The following is a 10,517-nucleotide window of genomic DNA, read 5'->3' as shown; positions in this document are numbered from 1 at the left end:
CCACTCCCACGGTTGGTTTAGAGCCCTTCCCAAGGTCTGGAATTCCATCAGCTCCCCCAAACCAGCTTTTCACAGTCCAGCTGTGACTCCCCCAGCTGTGGCCACCACCTGGGTGACAATCACTGGCCATTCAGCAGCACCCAGCCATGAGCAGAGGTGGCAGAGGTGCAAACACCCACACATCACATCCTCCTCCCGCTCCTCCAGGTCACAAACCCACCAGGGGGTTTGGAGCTCCAGGAAAAACTGCCTGCTCTCTTTACCAGGGGGAAAAGCAGCAGCATTTTGGCCCAGTTGCATTTAAATTCCTGGTTGTTGTTACATAAATGAGAGTCCAAGAGACGACCACAATGCCCAGATCGGATGAAGTGTTGACCATGGAGATCCCACCATGCCCTAGAGATCCCACCATGCCCCAGAGATCCCACCATGACCACAGAGGTCCCACCATGACCACAGAGGTCCCACCACCCCCAGAGCAGACAGGGAGCCAGCTGAGCACCAGAGGCTGAGCGTGGCCGTGGCATCACACCCACCCCACCAAAAGCTGGGTGAGGATGAGGTGGGAGGGGAAAAGGGGTGAGGAATGGTGGGTGGGGGAGGGCAAGGCAGAGATGACACAGCCTGGCCATTTCCACAAGACCAGCTTTAATATCAGTCATGAGAACGAGGAGAAAGCACAGAATCCATTAACGGGAAAAATAATAATAATAATTTAAAAAAAAATTAAAAAAAAAAATATAAAAAAAGAATTTAAAAGAAACTAAAATAAAGCCCCACCCTCCCCCCTGCCCTGTGCCCACCCACCACACACAAACTATCCAGACACTGCAGATGGAGGAGCAGGACACAGCAGATCCACCGGGAGCCCCCCGCTCCGGCCCCTCTCCAGGGATGCTCACCTTGGGGTGACGGTGGTGGCCTGGCCTTGGGAGGGCCTGGCTTAGCTTAAGATTCATCACAGACTCACACGAAGGACAAGAACGTAAGAAGAATTCCGAGAGCTGCGACTTTTTGTTTCTTTATTCTAATTTTCAGCCTACGACGTTAGTAATGGTGATTTCAGGGGATGGCTGGGCCATTTCCTTCTGGTAGTGAAAATCAGAGACTGTAAAGAGGAACAGAGCTTATAAAGACAGATAGGAATATGCTGCCATAAAAAGACCTGGCGTGCAAGTGCTTTGTACATTTGGCAGTTTGTGGGATGGCGGGGCTTCGCTTTTGGGGTTTTGGTGGTGGTGGTGGTGGTGGTGGTCTCTGCTTTGCACAGTTCAAAAAATGAGCTGCTGCCTTCACATCTTGAAGACAAAACCCCTCCCCACAGGAAAAAGGACAACACAAGTCAAGTCCAAGGCGCCTCTCTCGCTTGGTTTTGGCAGAGTATATATATAATATATATATTTATATTATTTTAATGCATAGCGATTTCTTCCTTTTTTTTTTTTTTTCCTTTTTTTAATATATATATATTTTTTTTTTAATTTATTTTTTTATTTTTTTCCCCTGTTGCAAACCTGAGCTGGGTCCCTGCTTCCCTGTGCAGTTTTCCTTCCTTGGGTGTTGTTGGCCCCTGGGGTGGGAGCAGTCGAGTGTCAGCAGGCGATCTCCTCCAGCGTTCCCAGCGTGGCCTGGAGCGGCACGTTCACAGTGTGGCTGATGGTTTCCGAATGGTTGGGCATGGGATCACAAGTGCTCTGCAGATGGGGACAGCAGATGGATAACAGGGTTATCCCCGGGTGGGGGGCTCGCTGGATGCTCCCTTGCCCCTCCCCAAGCCGCCAGCTCCTTCCTCAGGCTGAGCCCACGGCCGTCAATCCTCCGGGAAACGACTCGGGCGTCCGCGCAGAGCCGAGCGCGGGGGCAGCTCCTCTTGCCTCCCAGGGGGGCTCCTTACCACGTTCTCGTCATGGCTCCCTTCCTCTTCCTCCTTGCCAAGTAGGTCTAATAATTTCTCCTTGATCAGCTGCCAAAAAGAGGGAGGGGGTGGGTTACGGGGGGAAGGACAGGAGAGAGATCCGCGCTGTCCTCGTCTCCGACGGCTCCGAAGGGAACGGGATGGGTTGGGGGGATGAACTTTCAAAGGATATGGAGAAGGAGACAGGGAGATGCTCCAAGGGCTGCAGCCCCTCTGCTCTGGAGCCAGGATGGGAGAGCTGGGGGGGTTCACCTGGAGAAGGGAAGGCTCCAGGGAGACCTGAGAGCCCCTTGCAGGATCTAAAGGGGCTCCAGGAGAGCTGGAGAGGGACTGGGGACAAGGGATGGAGGGACAGGACACAGGGAATGGCTTCCCACTGCCAGAGGGCAGGGATAGATGGGATACTGAGAAGAAATTCCTTCCTGTGAGGGTGGGCAGGCCCTGGCACAGGTTGCCCAGAGAAGCTGTGGCTGCCCCTGGATCCCTGGAAGTGTCCAAGGCCAGGCTGGACGGGGCTTGGAGCAACCTGGGCTGGTGGAAGGTGTCCCTGCCCATGGCAGGGGGTGGAACTGGATGATTCTTAAGGTCCCTTCCAACCCAAACCAGTCTGAGATTCCATGTTAAAGCCACCCCACGTGTCAAAACTGAGTTCTTCACATGGAAAAAAAAAAAAAAACCAGAAAAACCCCCAAACTCCATTTTGGAAATCCATTTGGGGCTTTGTTGAAAGCTCCCAGCTCCGTGAGCTCCTTTTCCCTTCACAGCCACTTTATCTCCCTGGCAGCTGCTGCTGCTGAGAATGAGATTTCAAGGGAAATCCCAGAAAGGTTGAAAAGTGAGTGTTTTTCTGGAAAATTCCACTGGGGAAAAAAGAGAAAAAAAAAAAAAACCAAACCAAAAAAACAACCAAGAAGCAAGCTAAAAACATGAAAAATTGGGTCAGCTCCTAAGGAAGGGAGGTGGATGCTGGTTAGTATTCAGGGCTGCTGGTGGGAATTCAGGACCCCCAGGAGCCCAGGAACACAGCTCTGCCCTGGGGCAGCACCACGAGGAGGATTTTGCCAAGTGAATGATACAAAAAAAAAAAAAAAAGCATCTCTGGGGTGAATATTTCACCCATCTTTGGCTAATCCACCAGAAAAAATAACAGTGCTAGCTGTTTGCTGGAAATTTCCAAATGGCTGAAGATGGTTTTTCATGTGCTGAACCCCCTTCTTTGGGAAGCCCTGAGCAGATCAACTGTGTGAAACAGGCATTTTTAAGGCATTTTATTGCTTTTCTCCCTGTCTGGTGTGGGTGAAACACCTGTGACAGGTGCCCATGAAGATGCCCCGTGGAGGGAACAGCCAGGTGAACCTGCTGGTGGCATCCCCCAGGTGGATCTCCCAGGGGCCAGGATGAGTCTTAGGCCGTGTTTGCCCAAAAACAAGAACAACAAGAGGCAAAAAACCCCAAAACAAAACAGCAAAGGGAAACTATTTGACAAGTTTATAAGCAGATGTCAAATAAAGCAGTGAAATAGAGAAGAAAAATCTAAACTTTGCGAGGTTTCTTATTAGCTTGTTATGAAAAAGAAGCCCCGAGAAAGCTGGGAATAGGGGATTTTAATGAAATATTTGTGCATTCAGCTGAGCTGCAAATTGAGGCACAGGTTTTTGTTTGCCATTATGAGCTTTATGCTTGTAATTTCCAATATATTTTAGTGCAGAATAATGCCACCAAGTGCTGAGAGCTGCCCACAAGGGACTGGGATGGGGAGGGACTGTCTTAAAAAATCGAGTCAGAATCCCAACTTAATAACATTAAGGGGTTTTTCCAAGATGTCTCAGGGAGCTCACAGCTGCAATATCCCCTGGGATTAAAAATCCCTCTTCCCATCATGAGACAGGACAAGGACAGAGCTGGACTAGGCAGGTCTGAGATTTGGATATTTGGGTTCAAGACCCCAAATCTCTTGCTCTGAAACTCCCAGGGAACAAGAAGATGAGCTGACTGAGGGGGAAAAAACTTTCCCAGGGACAAGGACAAAGGATGTACCAAATGTGCTGGGAACTCTTTTTTTTTTCTCCAGAGGTGTTTGCATCCTCCTTGTGTGGCTTTAAACAGAAACAGAGTTTGGAGATGGGATATGGGGAGGAAATCCTTCCATGGGAGGCCCTGGCACAGGTTGCCCAGAGAAGCTGTGGCTGCCCCTGGATCCCTGGAAGTGTCCAAGGCCAGTTTGGAGCAAACAGGGCTGGTGGAAGGTGTCCCTGCCCATGGCAGGGGGTGGCACTGGATGATCTTTAAAGTCCCTTCCAACCCAACCCATTCCACGACTCCACGATAAACTCATTCTTTCCTGCTGTAAACAGCATATTTGGGCCTCTGGGGTCATCCTGATGCAAAGCAGGTGTCCCTCAGCAGCTAAAACCCAGATGGTGCCTCTCTTCCTGCCTCAGTTTCCCCCTTTTGTAAGCAGAAATCATGAGCCTGACCCCCCGACATGAAGCCTTTTGCAGGGAGACGATGGAGACGGGGGAAGGGACCACAGTGGGTGATCCCTGGCCCAACCTCCCTGCTCATGCAGGTGCTTAATTAGCCCAAAAGAGAAGCAATCCTCATTAGCAGAGGTGCCAAGGCAACCTGGCTGTGCCATGCCATGCCATGGCTCAGTGGCAGCTCCTCCACGGAGAGCCCCTGCTGATGCAGGAACCTCCCTCCCCACACTTCGCACTCACAACCCACTGCTGTGGAGCCTTAATTATACACTGTCATTAATTAAAATGGACGATTCACGTGGGGCAGGCACGGAGGCTCCAGCCTGGCACACCCAGACCCTTCCAAGGAATCAGGTGACAAGATGAAGGGCCTTACCTCGTATATATAATCGAAGAGCTCTAGGATGGTGAGGATGCTAGCACCGATAAACAGCCCCATCTGGCCTCCAATGTCACCTAAGGAGAGACAACAACATTCCTAGAGCCTGTGACCACAGACCACAAGGAACCTCTCTTTAGGTAAGTGAACCCCAGCTGGGCCTTTCCTTGCCAAACGAGGAGGGGGCTCCTGGAAACACCACCCAGGGAAACACCACCCAGGGGTGTCAGCTGGGGCTAAAGATGGTTGGGCTGGATGATCTTGGAGGTCTTGCCCAACCTTAATGATTCTCCAAGGGGAAATCATGCCCATGTCTCCCTTCCATGCCTTGCCCCAGTTCCAGAAAGGCAATCAGCATCCTTCTTTCCTTATGGTAAGATATTCCCACCTCCTTTCATCCCAAATCTGTGGTGATGCCACCCCCAAATAGTGGGGAAATGCACCCCCAGAAAGCCCAGCAGCTCCAATGCCACGACCAGCACCCCAGGAAGGACGTTGCTGGCCACCAAACCATTTTTTTCTGCCCCCACAAAGCCTCAGTTTGAGGCCGAACAACCCAACGTCTCCTCCACCTCCTCCATCAAGCAATGGCAAAGAGGGGTCTGGCTGGGAAGGAGGATGGATTTGGAGCAGGGAAGAGGTGATGGGTAGGTGGTTTTGAGCTGCCCTTCTCCACACACTGCCCCTTCCAGCGTGGGGGGCAGCACAGAGAGCACCCAACACCTGCTCAGCCCGGGATTCCCAAAAAAATGGGGTGCTGGGAGCAAGCAGGGATGAAGATGGAGCAGCTCCTCATGGACATGCAGACTGGATGTGGTCCCTGGGACACTCCTGGTGGTGCAAGGGAAGTAAGAAATGGGGTTGAGAGTGTGTTGGCCAGGAAGTTGTTGAGACCTTGGTGGATTTTCCAGGAGCTGCTCACACACTCAGGGCATCCGTCTGTCCCACACACACACACAGACTCCCACAGCCTCCAAACTGCCCCCTGACTGACCCCCAAATTACCAAGTAAGGCTGCCACTTCATAGGCTTTCTTCTGCTCAATTGTCTCATAGTTGAGTGCTTCAAAAAATATGTCCAGCACAAGGATATTCTCTCTGTGGAAAGAGGAAAACAGCATCAGCCCAGCAGCCACCAGTGCTTTGGGATAAGGGGAAAAAAACCCGGGACTTTAGGGCTTTATTCCTCTCCCTGTCCTGATTGTTCCTCTGTCTGGGGTTCTCAGCAACCCCCAGCACCTGGACCTCATGCAGAGCAAGCCCAAGGGGCACCATCAAGGCTCTGGCAGCCTTAGGAGAGCTGGAAAATGTTTCCCCAAGATATCTCAGGATCTGAGCTCTGGAGCTCACTTTGCTGGTAACTCTTTACTTTAATGATAATTCCTCCCTGGGAGGGTGGGCAGGCCCTGGCACAGGTTGCCCAGAGAAGCTGTGGCTGCCCCTGGATCCCTGGAAGTGTCCAAGGCCAAGGTTGGACGGGGCTTGGAGCAACCTGGGCTGGTGGAAGGTGTCCCTGCCCATGGCAGGGTGGGTGACCCTGGGTGGGCTTTAAAGTCCCTCCCAACCCAAACCAATCCAGGATTCTTTGATTCCGTGATAATAACAAGAATCCAAAGGATATGGAATGACATGGAATAACTCTCACTGCCTACACAGGGCAATAATGTGCCCAGGACTGGAAAAAGTCCAAGTTCTCAGCCCAGAGTGAGATCAGTTTGGGGCAGCACTCACGAGATGTATTTTTCCGACTTATTGAACTTCTTCTCCAGGTACTTGGCCGAGGTCTTGCTGGGGATCTTGACCATGGAAAGCTCTTTGTTGTACCTGGTCAGGTTGCAGGGTGTCCTGCAGATGCAGTAGTTGCTGTCCTTTTCAGCAAGCAAACCTGGAGGAGGTTCACAGGGTTACATCTCGTGGAGTCGGGGACAGATGTGGGAGCAGAGGTTCTGCCCCCCAGAGAGGAGCCAAGGGGTCACTCCTGGGCATTTCTGTCCCAGTTCATCCCACTTCTCACCACCTTGGAGAGAGGCCTTTTGCTGGAGGCTACACCAGCATCTGGGGTGCCCGTGACCCCAAGGGTTTCTGTGCTGACAGAGCCCCGTGCCCCAGGCAGAACCAGGAGTAACTTTATCCCAGGTTGCATCCAGACCTTCCCAAAAAGCTGAGTCTCATCAAAACCCATCTCTGGGTTGCAGCTGCTCCAAATTCCATCCCCCCCCTCCACCCCGGCCCTGCCAGCCAGGAGGATCCAGGATGCTGGAAGTGCCTCCAGCTGGGGGCAGCTGTGGCAGCAGGAACCCCTGGTGGTACTCACCGAGCGCGGGCTCCGCGCACTCCTTGTACTGCTCCGGGGTGCAGAAGGGAGCATCCCCTGCAGGGAAAGGACATGTCCATCACATGGGGACCACCAGGCTCTCCCTGGGGACCACAGGGACCTGCCCCCCTTTAGCCAAAGTGGCCCTGGCTGGTCCCCACCTCTGCCTGGCATTGCGAAACGAGGAGGGGGCTGCTGGAAGCACCACCTGGGGGTGTCAACTGGGGTTAAATAATTAGTAAAATAATTAATAAAAACTTGGTGCTGATAACACCAAGGTCAGGGGTTCAATCCCCTCTGTGGGCCATTCACTCAAGAGTTGGACTCCATGATCCCTGGGAGTCCCTTCCAGCTCAGAATATCCCAGGACCCTGTCAATAAGGTCAGACTTGATGATCTTGGAGGCCTTTTCCAACCTTAATGATTCTGTCAGAGGAAATCAAACCCGAGTCCCTCTGCCACGCCTTGCCCCCCTTGTCAGGACGTTTCAACAAGGCTACTGGCACCCATCTCTCCTTAGGGAAAGGTACTCCCACCTCCTTTAACCCGAGCTCCTGCTGAATCACAGAATATTCTGAGCTGGAAGGGACCTACAAGGATCACCGAGCCCAGCTCTGGAGCGAATGGTCCCTACAGGGATCAAACCCACCGAGTCCTGCCTGACCCTTAATGCCCCAGCTGTGGAGAGGAGGGTGTGTGCCAGCCCCAGCCCCAGCCCCCACCCACCTGGCATGTGGACCATTTTGCAGTTGCAGTTCTCCACGATGTAGCGGGTCTCGCAGTCGATCCTGCAGGCCGTGATGCTGTAAACGGGAAAGAAGTCTAAGCCCATTTCCGACGAGCGACATTCACCCCACGGCGGAGGCAGGTACGTCAGCTGCAAGACAGGGAGGAGGGGTGTCAGGGGGCACCGGGGACCTGGGCTGGGCTGGTGGGGCCGGAGGAGCTACAGGGGTGGCTTCTGTGAGAAGCTGCTGGAAGCTTCCCCCACGTCCGACTGATCTGATGCCAGCCGGCTCCGAGGATGAGCCCATCTGAAATGGGGGCAATGCCTCTGGGATAACACGCTCAGGAAGGAAAACAAAAGTTATTGCAGAGATGTGATTGCAGCCAGAGAACACGGAGAATACATGAGAGGAACAGCTCTGAAGACACCAAGGGCAGAGGAGAAGCAGGGGCAGGAGGTGCTCCAGGCTCTGCAGCTGAGATTCCCCTGCAGCCCAGAGTGAAGACCCTGCTGAGGCAGCTGTGCCCCTGCAGCCCAGGGAGGACCATGAGGTGCAGAGATCCACCTGCAGCCCATGGAGGAGCCCACGCTGGAACAGGTGGAGGCCTGAAGGAGGCTGTGAGCCGTGGGAAGCCTGTCCTGGAGCAGGGAAAGGACTCCGACTCCTCTCCCTGAGCAGTGGCCGAACAACGTGGGATGAACTGACCGTGTCCCCCATTCCCGTCTCTCTGTGCTGCTGGCACGGTGGAGGCAGAGCCAGGGAGGGAGGGAGGGGTGGGGAAAGGTGTTTTTAATATTTATTTTAGTCCTCATTATGCTGCTCTGATTCTGTTGGCAATAAATTGAATTACTATCCCCAAGCTGAGTCTGCTTGATGACAGCAATTGCTGAGTGATCTCTCCCTGTCGTTACCTCAACTCAGGAACCTTTCCCTGTATTTTCTCTCCCCTGTCCAGCTGGCAAGGCCAGTGACAGTGTGGTTTAGGTGGGTGTCTGACATCCAACCAAAGCCAACCCACTACAGGACCAGCAGTGGGCACAGCAACTCCCTCCTCTTGCCTCAGGGGAGCCCCAGAGCGCAGTTTTACGGTGTTTTTTGAAGGAGGAGGACGAAGCAACACCCACTCTCTCCCTGTGGACCCATATCCACAGTATCCACTCTCCTGGCCCACCCCAGGAGGATGAGGTACGTGTCCTCCTCTCCCTCATTTGCCCACCACCTCAGAAGTTGCTGTGCTCTGTGCCAGTGCAACGCAAACCCTCTGCTCTTACTGCTTTATTTAAAACCACAAAATCCCCCCAGAAACCTTCACTAAGAGCCCAGAACCTGCAGGTGGAAAAACAAGTCACTCTCAGGCCAATCTACCCCGTTCCTCTCCTGTCTGCAGCCTGATAGCAGCCCCTGTTTCTCTTTCTCTTTGCTCAGTGCTCTGCACTCCTCTTGCTGGAGAGCAGAAAATAGCATCCCCCACCCCTCCCTCTTGTTTGAAAGCAGCGGCCAATTTGCTGTGCTTTGCTCCAAACACAGAACGTTTTGTGCTGGCAACTTGCACCCGTTGGCAGAACAAAAACATTCCTCCGACAAATGTAGCAACATCAATCACGTCCTAAAATAAATAAGTAAACATATGTTGATGGGACTGCGAGCCCCCGGGGACCTGTGGCGAGGATCGGGTTGGTTTCTCCCGGGGACACGTGGGAAAGGGAGGAGAGAAGAGACGGTCTGGGAAGTGGGGGGCACATTGCAGATCCTGCTGGATAAATAACAATCCCCCAGGAATCCTGCAGGCATGGACCTGTGACAAATCCATCATGGTTGGAGCCGTTGGAGCCCATGCTTTGTCCCTTGAGACCTCCAGTGGGAGCAGAGCTCCAGGTCTCCAAAGCACCTGTGAGAGGAGATGTTCACCCGTGGTGCTGGTAAAGCTCCCCACGGCTTTGACTTCTGAACCACCCCAGGTGTTAAAAAAAAAAAAAAAAACAACCAGAATGGGCTTAAATTGCAGCCAGGAGGAGAAAGGTGAGATGGTGGGATGAACATGTCCTGTGGTGAGGACAGCAGGGTGTGGGAACACTCTGCCTTGGAGCAGCACAACACCTGGGAGCTACAGGAGAGTCTGGGGAAGATCCCAGGCTTCTTGAGGGTGATCTCACCCTGAGGGGCTGGACAAGCTCCCAGCTCAGCCAAAGTAATTCCTTCTCTAGGGAACAATTCTGCCCTGAACAGTTGCCATCCAGGAGTCCAGAGTGGTTTGCTGATTCCAGCACTTCCAGTTGCTTGCTGTGCCTTTGGGCACTGTTCTGGTTCTCAGCTCCTAATAGAGCATAGAACCATGGAATGGTCTGGGTTGGAAGGGACCTTCAGGATCATCCAGTGCCACCCCCTGCCATGGGCAGGGACACCTTCCACTAGCCCAGGTTGCTCCAACCTGGCCTTGGACACTTCCAGGGATGGGCCCTCATTCCTCAAGTGCCAATGAGACAGAAAACCCTGTGGTTGATGTTCAGCCCCAGCAGATCAAGTGGCAGTTTGTATTATGGTTTAGTGGGCATGGTCAGCGATTCTGCCAAAGGCTGATGATCCTGGAGGTCTTATTCCCATGATCCTGTGATTCTGTGAGCTCTGGCATTTCCAAAATCTGCCTCCATCCAAGGCTGCTGCTCAAACTGCCTTGAGAAGCAACAGCAACCAAGAGCCCCTCA

General features: G+C 53.0%; 1 protein-coding gene across 1 annotated transcript in view; it reads right to left on the bottom strand.

Annotated features, from left to right (window-relative positions):
* Positions 1 to 1,005: 1,005 nt before the first annotated feature.
* The window catches only part of LOC114069184 (acid-sensing ion channel 2-like), a 79,823-nt gene continuing 70,311 nt past the window's right edge, over positions 1,006 to 10,517 (bottom strand). Inside the window, exons 4-11 of the mRNA XM_027905803.1 lie at positions 7,814 to 7,964; positions 7,088 to 7,144; positions 6,505 to 6,658; positions 5,780 to 5,871; positions 4,772 to 4,851; positions 1,895 to 1,963; positions 1,515 to 1,694; positions 1,006 to 1,108 (exon numbers count right to left, since the gene is read on the bottom strand). Of these exons, the coding sequence (XP_027761604.1) occupies positions 1,593 to 1,694; positions 1,895 to 1,963; positions 4,772 to 4,851; positions 5,780 to 5,871; positions 6,505 to 6,658; positions 7,088 to 7,144; positions 7,814 to 7,964 (705 nt within the window). The 3' untranslated portion in view covers positions 1,006 to 1,108; positions 1,515 to 1,592. The remainder of the gene's footprint in view (positions 1,109 to 1,514; positions 1,695 to 1,894; positions 1,964 to 4,771; positions 4,852 to 5,779; positions 5,872 to 6,504; positions 6,659 to 7,087; positions 7,145 to 7,813; positions 7,965 to 10,517) is intronic.

This window comes from Empidonax traillii, unplaced genomic scaffold, assembly GCF_003031625.1.
Source record: "Empidonax traillii isolate 1590-97213 ecotype Southwest subspecies unplaced genomic scaffold, ASM303162v1 scaffold1210:size234205, whole genome shotgun sequence".
NCBI classification, from domain to species: Eukaryota; Metazoa; Chordata; class Aves; order Passeriformes; family Tyrannidae; genus Empidonax; species Empidonax traillii.
This window is presented reverse-complemented; position numbering and strand designations above follow the sequence as displayed.